This window comes from Somniosus microcephalus, chromosome 24, assembly GCF_052327205.1.
Source record: "Somniosus microcephalus isolate GS21.2 chromosome 24, FLI_Smic_1.0, whole genome shotgun sequence".
In the NCBI taxonomy this organism is placed as follows: Eukaryota; Metazoa; Chordata; class Chondrichthyes; order Squaliformes; family Somniosidae; genus Somniosus; species Somniosus microcephalus.
Genome location: NC_141010.1, coordinates 45,612,237 through 45,630,149, shown reverse-complemented (window position 1 = coordinate 45,630,149; position 17,913 = coordinate 45,612,237). Strand labels below are relative to the sequence as shown.

Genomic DNA, 17,913 nt, shown 5'->3' with positions numbered 1-17,913 from the left:
AGCCGTCGGGAAACCCACACGAAACCCCTCAAAATAGGGATTAGGCTAAAAACTGCCTGTTAACTACCTGTTAACAGGCAGTTAATTGGCACTAATCTCTTCCCGCCTGGTTTCGGTGGGTCCCAGTGCGGGGTACCCGCCGCCCCTGAAACTTACGTGGGGCGGGGTTTTGGGCGGGATGGTGTCAGGACCCCCAAATTCGGGATTACCACCCCCCCCCCCCACATGCCTGACACCCCGCCTGACGGCTCCCCGAAAATCTAGCCCTAGGAGTTCAAGTGCATTTACATCATAACTTCAGCATTGGTGTGAAGTGTTTTTGGCTTTACATCTTTTCCAAACTTGTGTAGTCTAGATCAGATTTTATAGCCTGAAGTGGAGTGAGACTTCCTTCTCCAGAGTCTCACTCCACCCTGGTGTCAGGTTAGTCCCTGACTCTGGATTCAGGCTGCTGATACACTATAATTGCAGTGTAGATGAACCCTTGATGTGCTAATGCTCAGAGCCACCATGCCATTTCACTTTAGTGACTTATTTACAGTAGAAATTTATACTATCTAGGTCCTTGGAGAGAAAAAAATCTGTTTGCAAACTCTATTCTAGAGAATCGAGATTTGATATAAACATTTTAACGGTTGACCAATTAGTCTAACATTAGTTTAACTCTTAGAATCAGTAATTTGAGATGAAATTAATGAGCATTTAGAAATGTATGGGATAATCAGGCAAGCCAGCTTGGATTTGTTAAAGGTAAGTTGTGTTTGACAATTTGAATAAAGGGCTTTTGAAGAAGTGATTGAATATATAAAGGCAATGCAGTCGATGTGATGTACATGGATTTTCAGAAGGGAGTTCAATCAAATATTCTCAGGAGTCTTGTTAAAACAAATTCAGGCATATGGTATAAGAGGAAATGTAGCAGTATGGATAGAAAGTTGGTTGGCTGGCAGGAAACAGAGTTGGGGCAAATGGGTGTTGTTTGGATTGGAGAAGAGTTGGAAGAGGTGTACCCCAGGTGTCAGTTCTGGGTCCACTATAGTTTTTAACTTGTATGGCTGATTTGGACTTGGGCTTAGGGAGTACAATATCAACGTTTGCTGATGACATAAAAGTAGAGGGTTTGCCAACAGTCAAGGGGACTGTCAAAGACTTGAGGATACTGACAGGTTAGTGGAATGGGCAGATATAATTTTAATGTGGTTAAGTATGAGGTAATGCACACTGGGAGAGAAAAAACAAAGAATGAGTATACACTCGATGGGAGACACTGAAGGGTATGGATTAACAGGTTGAAATACATAGTTCCCTGAAAGTTTTAATGCAGTTCGATAAAGTCAATAAAAAATTTACGTCTTATAAATAGAACATAGAGTACAAGAGCAAGGAGTTAATGAAAGATTTGTACACCGTGATGGCTAGAATATTATGTGCAGTTTTGAGGACCTATACAACAACTTGTATTTATATAGCGCCTTTAACGTAGTAAAACGTCCCACAGCACTTAACAGGAGCATTATAAAAGATTCCTTTCTCTGGGGGAACAGATAGGGTAGAGAGAGAGAAACTGTTTCTGCTGGTTGGGGATTCTAGGACTAGGGGACATGGTCTAAAAATTAGAGCCAGACCTTTCAGGAGTGAAATTAGGAAACTTCTTCACACGAAGCGTGGTAGAAGTTTGGAACTCTCTTCCGCAAATGGTAATTGATGCGAGATTAATTGTTCATTTTAAAGCTGAGATTGATAGCTTTTTGTTAACCAAAGGTATTAAGGGATAGGGGGGTATATGGAGTTAGGTGGCAGATCAGCCATGATCTCATCGAATGGTAGAACAGGCTCGAGGGGTTTAATGGCCTACACTTGTTCCTATGGTTGCAGATTCAGTGATGAGGGAAGTCATCAACTTAAAATTGTCACTAAGAATGTGCAGAAATAAGTTAGGTAAAATGAGCATGCAAGGTGTTTTGCCACAGGGAATAGTTGGGGCAACGGCCATTGTATCTTTTAAAATGAAAAGTACATAAATAGTTGAAACAAAAGAAGACACAGTGTGACAGTAGGGAGAGAGCAGGGCAATGGGATCAATTATGGGTTGCTCTAGAGAGAGTTATCAGAGACCTGATGGGCTGCCTGTGCTGTATAATTTGATGTTCCCATGGTTCTATACACAGACTGATTCCTCCCCCCCCCCCCACCACAATATCTTTGGTCTCCTTGGATTAAAAAAATGGATAACTCAATTCATAAAAGGAACAATCAATGATGCACACAACTGCGTGTTTGGATTATATGGCTTGCTTTATCTCAAGTTTGTTACATTGGCGACAATTCAACAAAGCCGTGCAACGATTGTATCAATTAAGGCTGGGGACATGGAACTCTGCTGCAGCTTAATTTCGGGGCTGGATTTTCCTCCAGGGTGGTTTCGGCACTCGAGGTGGGTCGGGGTAGTCGTAGGCCGTCATGACCCTGACTCACTTTCCTGAGTCTTGCCACATCCAGATTAAACCTGCAGGTGGATCTCAGCTGCAGAGAAGGAGTGTGTCCCCACACTGCCCACTGTGAAAAGTAAAGTGAATGCCGCAGCAGAAATAGGAGGAGCTGAATTTAAAAGTGTTCTCAAGCCCCCTGAAGGTGGCAAAAATCTTTGTCTCCAATGGTTTGGAAAGTGATCAGCTAGAGGCTGGGGGTATGAGGATTGCTCAGGAGAGGGTGAGGTGACCAGGAGCAGGCCTTCTCCCTCTTTCAGTCCCTATGGCCCTTGGCCTGTTGCTCTCAGTGTTGGGGTTGGTGGTACTGCGACGGGAAAGCTCCCGAGGTCCCCACTCCCTTGCTGTCATTTAAATGCTGAAATCCTTAGTTGGGGAAAGAAAAACTTCTGGTGGTATTTTAAGGGACAGGGATGTGGAGCTGGGCTGTGGTGGTTAAGATATGGGTTCGTGCACAGTCTGTGAAGGGGGAATGAATGAGCCAAGGGCCTGCTGACTGAACCAAGCTGATACTTCATTACAGGTTCTAAAATTCTGACGGCCACCTGCAACAGTCCCACCGTGTGCCAAATATGCCAATTCCCAGCCTCTCCCGCCAGTTTCCATAGGACCTTGTTGGGGGAGCGGGGGCGGGTGCAAGGATGAAGACCGGGACTCCAGCACCTGCCAGAGCATTTGTGGGCCCATTCGCTTTGAGAGACCAGGCCTACGGTCCACCAAACAGGAGATGTGGAGCCCACCTATGGTCCAGGCCTGCATTGTGGCCTGGACTCCAAAGATCTGAAGATTTAAGAACTTATATTTTATACTTTATTTACTATAAAGGGGGCCAATGGCCAAGTTGCAGCAAACTTTGAGGTACCCACACACCTCAAACAGACACAGCACAGACATAGAAGATAGGAGCAGGACTAGGCCATTTGGCCCTTCGAGCCTGCTCTGCCATTCAATGAGATCATGGCTGATCATCCAAATTCAGTACCCTGTCCCTGCCTTCTCCCCATATCCCTTGATCCCTTTAGCCTTAAGAAATATATCCAACTCCTTCTTGAATATATTTAATGAACTGGCCTCCACTGTCCTCTGTGGCAGAGAATTCCACAGGTTCACCACTCTCTGGGTGAAGAAATTCCTCCTCATTTCAGTCCTAAATGGTTTACCCCTTAGACTATGACCCCTGGTTCTGGACTCCTTGGCCATCAGAAACATCCTTCCTGCATCTAGTCTGACCAGGCCTGACAGAATTTTATAGGTTTCGATGAGATCCCCTCTCAATCTTCTAAACTCCAGTGAGTATAAGCCCAATCGACACAATCTCTCCTCATACGTCATTCCTGCCATCCCAGGTATCAGCCTGGTGAATCTTCGCTGCACTCCTTCTATGGCAAGAACGTCCTTCCTCAGATAAGGCGACCAAAACTGCACACAATACTCAAGGTGCGGTCTCACCAAGGCCCTGTGCAACTGTAGCAAGACATCCTTGTTCCTGTACTCGAACCCTCTTGCTACGAAGGCCAACATACCATTTGCCTTCTTAACCGCCTGCTGCACCTGCATGCTTACCTTCAACGACTGGTGCACAAGAACACCCAGGTCTCTTTGCACTTCCCCTTCTCCCAATCTACTGCCATTCAAATAATAATCTGCCTTCCTGTTTTTGCCACCAAATTGGATAACCTCACATTTATCCACATTATAGTGCATTTGCCATGTTTCTGCCCAATCACCCAACCTGTCCAAATCGTACTGGAGTTTCACGACATCCTCCTCACAGCATACCCTCCTGCCCAGCTTTGTGTCATCTACAAATTTGGAGATATTACATCCAATTCCCTCATCCAGATCATTAATATATATGGTGAACAGCTGCGGTCCTAGGACCGATCCTTGCGGTACCCCACTAGTCACTGCCTGCCACTCGGAAAACAACCCGTTTATTCCAACTCTTTGCTTTCTATCTGCCAACCAGTTCTCTATCCAGGTCAATAGCTTGCCCCCAATCCCATGTCCCTTAATTTTGCACGCTAATCTCTTATGCGGGACCTTATCGAAAGCCTTCTGAAAGTCCAAATACACCACATCCACTGGTTCTCCCTTATCTATTTTACCAGTTACATCCTCAAAAAATTCCAGTAGATTAGTCCAGCACGATTTACCTTTTGTAAATCCATGTTGACTTTGTCCGATCCTGTCACTGCTTTCCAAATGCTCTGCTATTACATCTTTTATAATGGACTCTAGCATTTTCCCCACTACCGATGTCAGGCTTACCGGTCTATAATTCCCGCTTTTTCTCTACCACCTTTTTTGAATAGTGGGGTAACATTAGCTACCCTCCAATCCATGGGTACTGTTCCTGAGTCTATAGAGTTCTGGAAGATGACCAGCAATGCATCTACTATTTCTAGGGCCACTTCCTTAAGTACCCTAGGATGTAAATTATCAGGTCCTGGGGATTTATCGGCCTTCAGTCCCATCAATTTTCCTAACACCATTTCCCTACAAATACTGATTTCTTTCAGTTCCAGCAGGGTTCTCGCCCCCTTCAGACAGGTAGGTGTCCAAGATGTGCCCCTAGAGGCATACACGGCCACCACCATTCTTTAAATTAAGTGAACTCTCCCTGATTTTGGTGGTGTCGAAGATCAGAGTTTTCAGCCCCAGTGTATCCAACAGGGCTTTAGCATATGTCCATTATTTTTAACCTCACTGGTGGTTATTTTGAGATACTTGTGCCTAATACAGCACTATATCCCATTGAAACATCTCTTTCACACAATAAATTAATTTTTTTAATACAGTGGTGTGCAAAATAGTTGCCATTCCACAAGCAGGAATCCGGGAGGGGTGGAGCATTGTTTGAGGGAGGAATGGTGACCGCGGCCGATCCAATTGGTATAACAACTTTCGGATGAGACATTAAACCGAGGCCCCGTTTGCTCTCTCAGGTGGATGTAAAAGATCCCATGGCGCTATTTCGAAGAGCTGAGGAGTTATCCCCGGTGTCCTGGCCAATATTTCTCCCTCGACCAACATAACAAAAACAGATTATCTGGTCATTATCACGTTGCTGTTTGTGGGAGCTTGCTGTGTACAAACTGGCTGCCGCGTTTCCCACAGTGATTATGCTTCAAAAAAGTACTTCAATGGCTGTAAAGCGCTCTGAGACGTCCTAACCCGCCTTCCAGCGAGGTGGGATTCAATTGCTGTTCCTGCACCTGCCAGGGGATGTCGCCCTTGTATGATATTCCACACAAAGCGCTTTAAGCGAACGCAGTGGGACCACAAGCCTCTGTGACACTCGATGCAAATCTGGGGAAATACAGCACAGTGGATTGCTGGGTAGAACGTAAATCACTTTATTTTAATGCCAGGGATAGTCCAAATTCAAGGGTCCCTTATTTTACACCCCCCGCCCCTCCCGATAAAATGAATCATAAAAAACCCCATGCACACAGGACAAAATGATTGCAATTGCTGCAACCGCAAATCTGACCCAGGCTGACTCCTCGCTCGAAGCAAAGACCAGTTTTAGGAGAAACCAAAAAAACCCCAACAGCTTCCCACTTAAAGCGATCAGATGGGAAATGCTTGCAGATTATCATCCACCCCCCCCCAAAAAAAAACGTGGAGAGAAACCGCGCGAGAGCGAGGGGAGAACAAACAAGTTCTCAGTCTCACTTGGGTTCATGTAACGAAAGCGGTGTATTTTGTTTATTCCAAGAATGCAAATCCTGTTATATTTCCATGGATTCCTTTGTATAAGCTCTGACAAAATGAGTTCACTGTTACTGAGAACATTGCACCTCAATCTGTCAGAGCGGATGTGGAGAGAATTACAATTTCCACAATTCGTAGCTTCACCACCGGCTGATTTCAATATTCAATGAGATTGTGCTGACTGGATGCGGGGCGGAGCTAACGGTTAACCCATAATATGCCAATGAAATTTCAACAACAACAACAACTTGTATTTATATAGCGCCTCTAACGTAGTAAAATGTCCTAAGGTATGTTTTGAAACAAAATTTGACACCAGGCCACATATTAGGGCAGATGGCCAAAAGCTTGGTCAGCAAGGTTTTAAGGAGCATCTTAAAGGAGAGAGGCGGAGAGGTTTAAGAAGGGAATTCCAGAGCTTAGGACCTTGGCATCTGAAGGCACAGCCACCAATGGTGGAGCGATTAAAATCGGATGCACAAGAGGCCAGAAATGGAGGAACGCAGATATCGCGGGGAGGGGGTTGTGGGGATGGAGGAGATTACAGAGATAGGGAGGGGACGAGGCCATGGAAGGATTTGAAAACAAGGGTGAGTATTTTAAAATCGAGGTGTTGCTTAATTACCAGAGGCTGTTCCTATTTACAATGCTATTTTATGAAGTTACGCTGCTGAATTTTACAGTGGGGAGGAAACTAAATTAAAAACCCTATATTAGAATTCCGTTTTTATGAACAAACAGCGTACTGGAAATGCTGACCTTCACACAGTGACGTGTACAAACTTAAAACGTTCTTTTAACCATCACCGTGTTGCTCCTCCCTGTAATTAATTATTCTTCATTAATTATCCAGACTTAAAGCTCAATTCAGAAGCCACTTGTTTGCACAAAGCATTTCAAATTCGTCCAAATGTTGTGCAATATCAGCATTTGCTGCATGACATCTTTAAATAGTTTATCAAGCTGTATCTATATTACATAAAATAATTATAACAGGCCAGGCTAGGACCTAAACCTATTTTGAATTTTTTTTTCTCCTCTAACATTGTAGGATGACAGATACCTGGAGAATGATGCAAAGCAAATTATAATACTTTGAAATAATTACATGCAGGATTAGAGACTGGCCGATGTGTGTTACACTGTAGTAACACACCGAGGGGCTGAGATAAAGCTGCAACAGCAAAACATGAACCCTTTAATCTAATCAATGTCAGCTTAACCCCAAGTGTGTTAAATTCTTGGAACACGCGCCAGTCCGTGTTGTACATTAAACTATTTTAAACATAGTGTTTGGGAGAGCGCTTTCATTCTGTAAGTTCTTTGCTGGGGAGGGGACAGACTCCAAGTGACTTCAATCAAGGTGCTGTGGGCCTACTTGATTTGTACCGCAGTGATACTGAATTTTATTTCTGTGCATGCAAATGAAAAAAAGAAAGCACTTGCATTTATATAGCACCTTTCACGACTTCAGGACGGCCCTGTTGTAATGTAGGAAATGCGGCAGCCAATTTGTGCACAGCAAAATCCCAAAACAGCAATGTGATAATGACCAGATAAGTTATTTTAGTGATGTTGGTTGAGAGATAAATATTGGCCAGGACACCCAGGGAGAATTCCCCTGCTCGCCATTGAAATTATGTCATGGGATCTTTCACATTGATCCGAGAGAGAAGACTTAATGTCTCATCCGAAAGACTGCACAAGTCTCCAGAGCGGGACTTAAAAACCCACATCCTTCTGACTCAGAGGCAAGGGTGCTACCTGTTGAATCACGGCTGACATACAGGGAACATAATCAATACCTGTGAGTGACTATAAGCCAGTAATATAATTGAGGGTTTCATGATTCACAATAAACCCCCTTAATGATGCTTGAACGGTTTATAATGGTGAAAACCCAGAGATTAGATCACTGCCTTGAAATCATTTGGGTGGGGAGAGGAGGATGTTTTTTTATTGTACTGTAAAACTAATAGATGGTTTTAGTCAGGGTTTTATTCGTGTTTACACTGACAGCAGCTGTCAGCCCAGATGCCCTGTGTCGTTGATGTCATCATTATGTTCAAACCAAAAGATAAATGATGATGAAGTCTGAGCTATTTCAATAAACACTGAATTCTATGGCCAGTATATATTAAGTAGTGGCTAATGACTAACTGGGACGAATTACGAGACCAGTAAGGAGTTCAAACATCAAGAGCAAAGCTTCAGTATATAACCACTGTCTGAGTTCCACGATTAGGGTATGAGTGTTGTTGCTAGCATGTTGTAAACATGGTACAGGAAACTCTCTTTTAACCGGCAAAATTCAGACGTAGGTTCAGGTAAGTTTTACTTCATATTAGTGGCAGTTCCTGGATCTGTGGCTGTGTAACTGGGGTTTGATCACTCGTTGCTAAGCAACAGGGATGCTTGTTCTGTGGCCGGAGTTTCTGCACGAAGCCTGGATTTGTTGCTGTGTACGGAGCTCTCGTACCTTTTAACCAAACCACTCTGTAATCCGGACTTTTTGATAAACTAGCACCACGCCGGTCCCGTTGGTGCCGGATAATAAAGAGTTTCCTGTATACTGATATCACTGTTTAGGACAGCATCTTACAGATAGTGCTCAAATCTGCTGCACTCCATATGAAAGAGAAAGGAAAAAACTTGCATTTTATATACAGCACCTTTCACAACCTCGGGGCTTCCCAAAGTGCTTTACAGCCAATTAAGTACTTATAGAAGCGTAGTCACTGTTGTAATGTAGGGAAACACAGCAGCCAATTTGCACACAGCAAGGTCCCACAGACAGCAATGCACTAATGTCCAGATCATCATGTTTAGTGATGTTGGTTGAAGGATAAATATTGGCCCCAGGACACCGGGGAGAACTCCCCTGCTCTTCTTCGAAATAGTGCCGTGGGATCTTTAACGTCCACCTGAGAGAGCAGGCAGGGCCTCAGTTTAACATCTCATCCGAAAGACGGCACCTCCGACAGTACAGCACTCCCTCAGCACCGCACTGGAGTGTCAGCCTAGATTTTTGTGCTCCAGTCTCATGGAGTGGGATTTGAACCCAAAAACCTTCTGATTCAGAGGTGAGAGTGCTTCCACTAATCCACAGCTGACACCTGTATGAATGGCTCAAATATACAAATAAAAAGAAAAAAAACTTAAGTGCTGCAATAGAACAGAAGCTGCTGAAAACACAGAGCAGGTCAGTCGGAATCTATAAAGGAAAAGGTCAGGTTAATGATTAGGTCTCACCTCAGTCCTGCTCAAATCGTCAAGTTGTCTTTTCTGTCTACAGATGCTGACTGACCTGTTGTATATTTACAGCATTTTCTTTGTTTGTAAAACATACACCTTTGTGCAAAATATCAATTTAAATGGGTTTTTTTTTTAAACTTGTCATAAATAAGCTGATGAGTCTCTAATCTAGGCCATCTTACGTGGGAAGCCTGGCTACTCAGTCACCGCATGCTGATAGTTTCATCAACATCTTAGGAAAGATTATTGCAGTCAATCGTTTTCTTGACCTGGTCCCAAATATTTCTTATTATTCTTTTTTTTAACCAACCTATGAAATTTGATTGGTGCTTCCCTTTGCCCTTATTTTAGATTCTTGGTTAGCACAAGAACCATGATTGACTGAGGGCAAAGATCACACCAGCCCCAGCATATTGCTTATAAATGTGGCAAAGTTTAAAAATAAAACTCCCCACTCTACAGATGCTCAGTTTAGGATTGATGCTGATTTTGTAACAATATATCTAATCAAGTACTAGTTCATCTTCTGTGGCATGACTCACAGTCCCAAAGTGCTTTACAGCCAATTAAGTATTTTTCAAGTGTTGTACTGAATTGGTCTGTTTTAATGTTTTTCAAAGGTAACAGGCAAAGTGGACCTGGGCCTGGTAATGAGTAATGATGTGGATCTGGTGGAGAAAGGCTGGGTTTGGGTGGGAGATGCTGTAACACACATGGGGTAAGAGGAACAGAGGGTTGGGTTCATGGCTGGGAGAACTAAGGGCCTTAAGCCAGAAGGGAACACGGGACTGGGGCCTGATCTGGAAACCAGTAGCCGGTCTGGCTCCAGGTGGTCCTCCTGTTGATGTTGTATTAGATCCAGAGTCATGACCCTAGCACTTATAATGCTGGTCCTGTAACTCACTAATGACTTCTGAATTATTTGTCTTAATACCATGCAGTATTCTACCATACATCAGAAATAATGAAACCCATCTTCATTGTAGCTCTTTTCAATCCTTCCATAGTGGTGTTGACTAGTTGCTAGGAAATACTTGGAACTCAATAGACAGAAGGGAACAGTAGCATTGTGGTTATGTTAATGGACTAGTAATCCAGAGGCCTGGACTAATGATCCTGTAGATGTGAGTTCAAATCCTCAGCATGGTTGGAGAATGTAAATTAATTTAATTAATTCAGTGACTCTATTAAAGCAGGGGAATAGGACTGACTGGATTGCTCTACAGTGAGCTGGCACAGACTCGATGGGCTGAATGGCCTGCCTCTATGACTCTAAATAAATATGGAATAAAAAAGCTAGTAATGATGATAATGAAACTACCAAATTATTGTTAAAAACCATCTTTTTTAAAATTTGTTCATGGGATGTGGGCAACGTTGGCAAGGCCAGCATTTATTGCCCATTCCTAATTGCCTTTGAAAAGGTGGTGGTGAGCCGCCTTCTTGAACCGCTGCAGTCTGTGTGGTTCACTAATGTTGTCTTTACCTGGTCTGACCTATATGTGACTCCTAGACCCACAGCAATGTGGTTGGCTCTTAACTGTCCTCTGAAATAGCCGAGCAAGCCACTCACTGGAAAACAGTGACAGGATCGGGCAAAGTCAACATGGATTTACAAAAGGTAAATTGTGCTTGACTAATCTACTGGAACTTTTTGAGGATGTAACTGGTAGAATAGAAAAGGGAGAACCAGTGGAAGTGGTGTATTTGGACTTTCAGAAGGCTTTCGATAAGGTCCCGCATAAGAGATTAGCGTGTAAAGTTAAAGCACAAGGGATTGGGGGCAAGGTACTGACTTGGATAGAGAACTGGTTGGCAGACAGGAAGCAAAGAGTTGGAATAAACGGGTCTTTTTCAGAGTGTCAGGCAGTGACTAGTGGGGTACCGCAGGGATCGGTGCTAGGGCCCCAGCTATTCACAATATATATTAATGATCTAGATGAGGGAACTAGATGTAATATCTCCAAGTTTGCAGATGACACAAAGCTGGGTGGGCATATGTGCTGTGAGGAGGATGCCGAGAAACTCCAGTATGATTTGGACAGGTTGGGTGATTTGGCAGATGCATGGCAGATGCAGTATAATGTGGATAAATGCGAGGTTATCCACTTTGGTGGCAAAAACAGGAAGGCAGATTATTATCTGAACGGCAATGGATTGGGAGAAGGGGAAGTGCAACGAGACCTGGGTGTCCTTGTGCACCAGTCGCTGAAGGTAAGCATGCAGGTGCAGCAGGCGGTTAAGAAGGCAAATGATATGTTGGCCTTCGTAGCGAGAGGATTCGAGTACAGGAACAAGGATGTCTTGCTGCAGTTGTACAGGGCCTTGGTGAGACCACGCCTTGAGTATTGTGTGCAGTTTTGGTCGCCTTATCTGAGGAAGGATGTTCTTGCCATGGAGGGAGTGCAGCGAAGATTCACCAGACTGGTACCTGGGATGGCAGGAATGACGTATGAGGAGAGATTGTGTCGATTGGGCTTATACTCACTGGAGTTTAGAAGAATGAGAGGGGATCTCATTGAAACGTATAAAATTCTGACAGGACTGGACAGACTAGATGCAGGAAGGATGTTCCCGATGGCAGGGGAGTCCAGAACCAGGGGTCACAGTCTAAAGATAAGGGGTAAGCCATTTAGGACAGAGATGAGGAGGACTTTCTTCACCCAGAGAATGGTGAACCTGTGGAATTCTCTACCACAGAAGGCAGTTGAGGCCAATTCATTAAATATATCTAAGAAGGAGTTGGATATATTTCTTAAGGCTAAAGAGATCAAGTGATATGGGGAGAAGGCAGGGACAGGGTACTGAGTTTGGATGATCAGCCATGATCTCATTGAATGGCGGAGCAGGCTCGAGGGGCCGAATGGCCTACTCCTGCTCCTATCTTCTATGTTTCTATGTTTTTCAAGGACAATTAGGGATGGGCAATCAATGCTGGCCTTGCCAGTGATGCCCACATCCCATGAACAAATTTTAAAAAACATAGAGAATAAAAACATAGCCTCTGCTGCTGCACATGCAACAATTTTTCAGTATAGTTTGTTCCAAAGACTTGAATTTATATAGCACCTTTCACAACCTCAGGACCTCCCAAAGCAATTTACAGCCAATGAAGTACTTTGAAAGTGTTGTAGTGTTGAACTGTTGTAATGTAGGAAACACGGCAACCAATTTACGCACAGCAAGATCCCACAAACAGCAATGTGATAATGACCAGATCATCTGGGGCTTTTTTTTCAGAATAAATGATCGGTGACATATTTCTGCTTTGGGTGCTACATAAATGCAAGTTTGTTCTTTTTTCTTTTCTTGGTCGTGACCTGCACCATCAGCTTCGGGACATCTGCAAAAACCTTGAACGAGCATAGACTTCACCCAAAACAAAAACAAAAGCAATTATTCTGCTTCAAAAGAAAGGACTTGCATTCATATAGCACCTTTCACAATGTCAGCACTTTATAGCCAATGAAATACTTTTGAAGTGGAGTCACTGTTGTAATGTAGGAAACGGGACAGCCAATTTGTGCACAGCAAGCTCCCACAGCAGGCAATGAGACACATGACCAGATAATCTGTTTTTAGGTGTTGGGTTGAAGGGCGCCAGGGAGATTCCCCCTTTTCTTCGAAATAATGCCATGGGCTCTTTTACACTCATCTGAGAGAGCAGACGGGGCCTCGGTTTAACGTCTTATCCGAAAGACGGCACCTCCGGCAATGCAGCGCTCCCTCAGGACGGCTGGGAGTCTCAGCCTGGATTCTGTGCTCAAGTCTCTGGAGTGGGGCTATGAAACCATCCGACTCCGAGGCGAGAGAGCGACCCATTGAGCCACGGCCGAAGTGGCAGCGAAAGGGTTGAAGCGACAGTCTAATAAGCTCCCCCTCTTTGGAAGGCATTGTGTGTGTTATGACTGGCGCGCCTGGCAGGAGGCGGAGTGTGTCAGAGCGAGAGAGAAAAAAAAACCCAGTCTGAGTGAGGAAGCCGCAGATACAGGACGAGAACCGGTGTGTGAGAGAGAGGGAGAGGAAAGCCGGAGTCGCTGAGCCCCCCTTCGGCTCCGATCCTCACTCAACTCGGGAGCAAGAGGCTGGCCGGATCGGCCTCAACATGCAGCCGGGACAGCAACCGCCCGCTTAGAGAGAGAGAAAGAGATACTTCACCGAGAGGGACCGGGGCAACGTTCTTCATCTCCGGGGATACAAACCCTGGTCCACCCGGGGGAGGGGGAAAGATTGATTATTGCAGCCCGGGGAAGGGGCAGCAGAGACGGGGCTGCCATCCAGCAGTGTTTACATTCTCCAACAAAAAAAACAGGAAGAAGAAAGGAAGCTATTGTTCGCTTGACTTTGGGGCAAATCCGAGAGGATCTGCCATTTTACTGCAGCGTGGTGTCTCTGATCCAATACTGACACATCGCCATTAATCACGGTGCTACAGCAGATCAGAAGAAGCAGATTGGGGGGGAAAGGGACTGGGCTTTTGAAGAGACTGGAGAAGATCTGGATTAAGACCTTGATTTTTCATTGTCGTTCTGCATTCACAAAGGAAGCCACACTGGACATCTGCAAGGTGGGGAGAGGCGGGTCTCCATCCTCCGCCCAGACGCATTGAGAAGGTCCCAACATCTGCAGCAGCAAGACAAGGCACAGATCCAGCGGCCGCCCTCCCCTCCCTCTCCCCTCCTCGCCAGCCGCAGCAAGGGTCCCACTGCAGCCATGGGCACCGTGCTGTCCCTCTCGCCCAGCTACAGGAAGGCGGCCCTCTTCGAGGATGGCTCGGCCACGGTGGGCCAGTACACGGCCGTGCAGAACAGCAAGAACTCCAAGGACAAGAACCTCAAGCGCCACTCCATCATCTCGGTGCTGCCCTGGAAGCGCATCGTGGCCGCCTCCACCAAGAAGAAGAGCTCCAAGAAGGTCAACCCCAACAGCTACCAGAACAACGTGACCCACCTCAACAACGAGAACCTGAAGAAGTCGCTGTCCTGCGCCAACTTGTCCACCTTCGCCCAGCCCCAGCCCCCGGCCCAGCGCACCAACCAACAGCCCAGCAGCAAGAGCAACATCTCCTCGGTGAAGAAGACTCCTCACGGCACCGCCCTCAGCTCCAGCTCGCCCAAGAGGGTCGTTGTCCAGGCTTCCACCAGCGAACTGCTCCGATGCCTGGGCGAGTTCCTGTGCCGCAGGTGCTACCGGCTCAAGCACTTGTCCCCGACAGACCCGGTGCTGTGGCTCCGGAGCGTTGACCGCTCCTTGCTGCTCCAGGGCTGGCAGGACCAGGGCTTCGTCACGCCGGCCAACGTGGTCTTTGTTTACATGCTGTGCCGGGACGTGATTCCAGCAGAGCTGGCCACCGAACACGAACTGCAAGCCACCCTCTTAACCTGCCTCTACCTGTCCTATTCCTACATGGGCAACGAGATCTCCTACCCGCTCAAACCTTTTCTAGTGGAGAGCTGTAAAGAAGCTTTCTGGGACCGCTGTCTCAGCATTATCAACGCCATGAGCGCGAAAATGCTCCAGATTAACGCCGACCCCCACTTCTTCACCCAGGTCTTCGCCGACCTCAAGAACGAGTGTGACCAGGACCAGCAGCGTGGCCGAATGCTGATCGGCTTGGACCGGTGACTGCTGGCTCGCCAGGGCTGTGTAATCCTCCCAGAGACACATTGATAATTATATCTCGAGAATCGATCAGACCGTAACCGAGACCTCGGTTTACTTGAGTGTGCAACATTTTGTTTTGTTTCATGGGGTCTAGTACGAAAGGGATTTAATTCCATGCTGCTAAACGTGTTTTAGAACAAATTTTAAAAACCCGTCCTGCAAAAAGGCACGTTTTTTCTCTTCTCTTTTACTCTCTCTCTTTAAATTGCTACAGTGATATTGTGCATGCAAAGTATCTGTGTCCCTGAAATCTATATTAGTGCAAACTGACTCTTAGCAACAAACAAAATCCACACGGCAAAAAAAAACCACAGCGAGGAAAATATTGAGTATTTGGACAGGGTTATTTTTTTGGTTAAATGTTTTAAAGAAGTATTTATCAACAATGGAGACCAGGGGGAAAAGACGTTTTTTGGGGGGGTCGTTTCTCAGATGCACGTGTCTTCTGTTTCTCTTGGAAATCAGGTGACTGCGGAACCTGCAAGGATGTGCCATTTTCACACGGAAGTCTGTCGGATAGACTTCAGCTGTACATTTTGGAAGTGCTAATATATGAAAATGTTTCCCAGTGCAATTTGTTATTTAAGGAAAAAAAAGGAAAATCTCTGTTGACCAAACGGTGTTATTTGTTGTGTGTGTGTGTGTGTGTAGGGTGTGTGTGTGTATGTGTGTGGGTGAAATTGAGGATATTGGTGTCACAATGCTGTAAACAGCGGTGGCTGTATTTTATGTTGATGTTTTTTTTTTAATTTTTATTTATTTTTGTACTGTAATGAATAAAATGCACTGATCATTCATGACTGACTGAGTCTGCCTGGGAGTTTTATTTAAGGTGACAATGTGAAATTTGAATGCATTTTTCACCCAGAGGGTGCTGGGGGTCTGGAACTCGCTGCCTGAAAGGGTGGTAGAGGCAGAAGCCCTCGTCGCATTTAAAAAGTACTTGGATATGCACTTGAAGTTCTGTAACCTACAAGGGCTACGGACCAAGAGCTGGAAAGTGGGATTAGGCTGCAAAGCTCTTTCTCGGCTGGCACAGACCTGATGGGCCGAATGGCCGCCTTCTGTGCTGTAAATTGTTATGATAATGGAGCTTGGCTCTTCATTAAGGACATGGTTAACCAGCCTCGGTTCCCAGGATGTCCTAATTGATAATGCGACAAAAAAAGTTTAGTATTTTTATTCCAAAGCCTGGTCATTTGTGCTATCACCCAATTTACTCATCAGTAATCCATCCGATGTCGTTTCATATGCCTATTTTACACATGTGTAGGTATAACATTTACATTGATCTGAAGTCTCTTAAAAAAGAATTCTCTTCAATTTTGATGTTTTTGCTAATATTTCTGTGCCTGAAATTTCCAATTACAGCTAAATTTTGTATTAAAATACCGGCACAGTTACAGAATTTTCTCTCCGGGTCATGCCACAAAATAATCTTGAATTAGAAGGAAGTGCTGATATAGAAGTAAATGTTAAGCTCCCTTTGAACCAATGACGTCTTGATCTTACCCACGGCGTAAAGAAAAAGCACAAATTTCCTGTAATTTCTGTTGCCCTTGACTCTTTAGATTTGATTGACAGTACAAAGTAACAGCAACCAAACAAGGCAATGTTATATGATATATCTGCCCAATCTGAGATTGAGATATGTTTTTCTCATATGTAGGAGTTTATGTATCTATGGAATGACATCAATCTGAACTCATATCTTCAACCATATCTCATATCTTCCCTGACGTCAGTTGTCCCCATGCAACGGTGAAATAGGCATCAATTCTAACAAACAGCTAGGGTCATCATACGCTTCAAAACGGGCAAATGCAGATTGTATTCATTAAGAAAAAATAATAACTTTAATAGACAATTATCTTGTAATTCTTTTGCGAGTTTTCGATTTTTCCCACATAATCTAACACATTTATTCTGCTGCTTCTGTAATGACCACTGGCTCAATTGAATATTGCTTTTTCAACACAGGGCTCCAATTTTCCTTAGTTCGTGAGGCTAGAAAAGAAAGGATTTTTTATGATTTGAGTGCTCCTGACAAAATGAAATCTTCATCCTACAAATTCACATTTAATGCAAAGTATTTAAATGTGCATTAAATTGTCCGCTGCAAATTGATCAATATATTTTTTGTGTACAAGAGGGGTGACAGTTGAGGATGGACTAAAATAGTTTGCTCCATGGAACCACCTAGTGACCAGAGCCTGCAACTACATTGTGACTGTTGACATAGAAAAGAAGACTTGGAAAGTCTTTACACAGCACTTTACAATGTTAAATGTTGACACAAAAGCGTCAGCAAAAATTGTGACAACACAAAATTAGGTGTTTCCTAAATATGATTTTTAATAATATAGATACAGGTGAGCTTAGTGCATTGGCTTGACACCTCTAGGACCCGAGTTCATATCCAATTAGAATTAATGGGATGAAAATTTTCTCTGTTGACTATAAGGAGCTTATGTGAAATGAGCCAAGCCTGTTTCCTGGTGGGTAATGGGTCAACAGCATTAAAAACTGCCCCTAATTTGTCACTAAATTGACAGATGCGGGGATGGCTGGGGTTAAGAAATGGAAAACGTTGCAAAGTTGAATTAGGGATGATCTTCTGAGGATGAGAGTTAAGATATATTGTTGGGGCATAGATAGTAGAGGGTCCTTTACTTGCCACTAAGCAGTGTTAGTCCTTGACTGGAGAGTGCTTGATGTTGAAACTGATTGCCTAACATGGTAAAGTGCATTGAAATCCCTAACGTTGATACGCACATTCACCAAAAAT

General features: G+C 44.5%; 1 protein-coding gene across 1 annotated transcript; it reads left to right on the top strand.

Moving 5' to 3' along the window:
- Positions 1–13,399: 13,399 nt before the first annotated feature.
- cdk5r1b (cyclin dependent kinase 5, regulatory subunit 1b (p35)) lies at positions 13,400–15,929 on the top strand. Its single transcript, XM_085966602.1, has one exon. The coding sequence runs from the start codon at positions 14,175–14,177 to the stop codon at positions 15,084–15,086; it is 912 nt and encodes a 303-aa protein (XP_085822728.1). The 5' UTR covers positions 13,400–14,174; the 3' UTR covers positions 15,087–15,929.
- Positions 15,930–17,913: the final 1,984 nt, after the last annotated feature.

Excerpts from the sequence above, each read along its gene's own strand:
- cdk5r1b (XM_085966602.1), top strand. The coding sequence starts at position 14,175 with ATGGGCACCGTGCTGTCCCTCTCGCCCAGCTACAGGAAGGCGGCCCTC.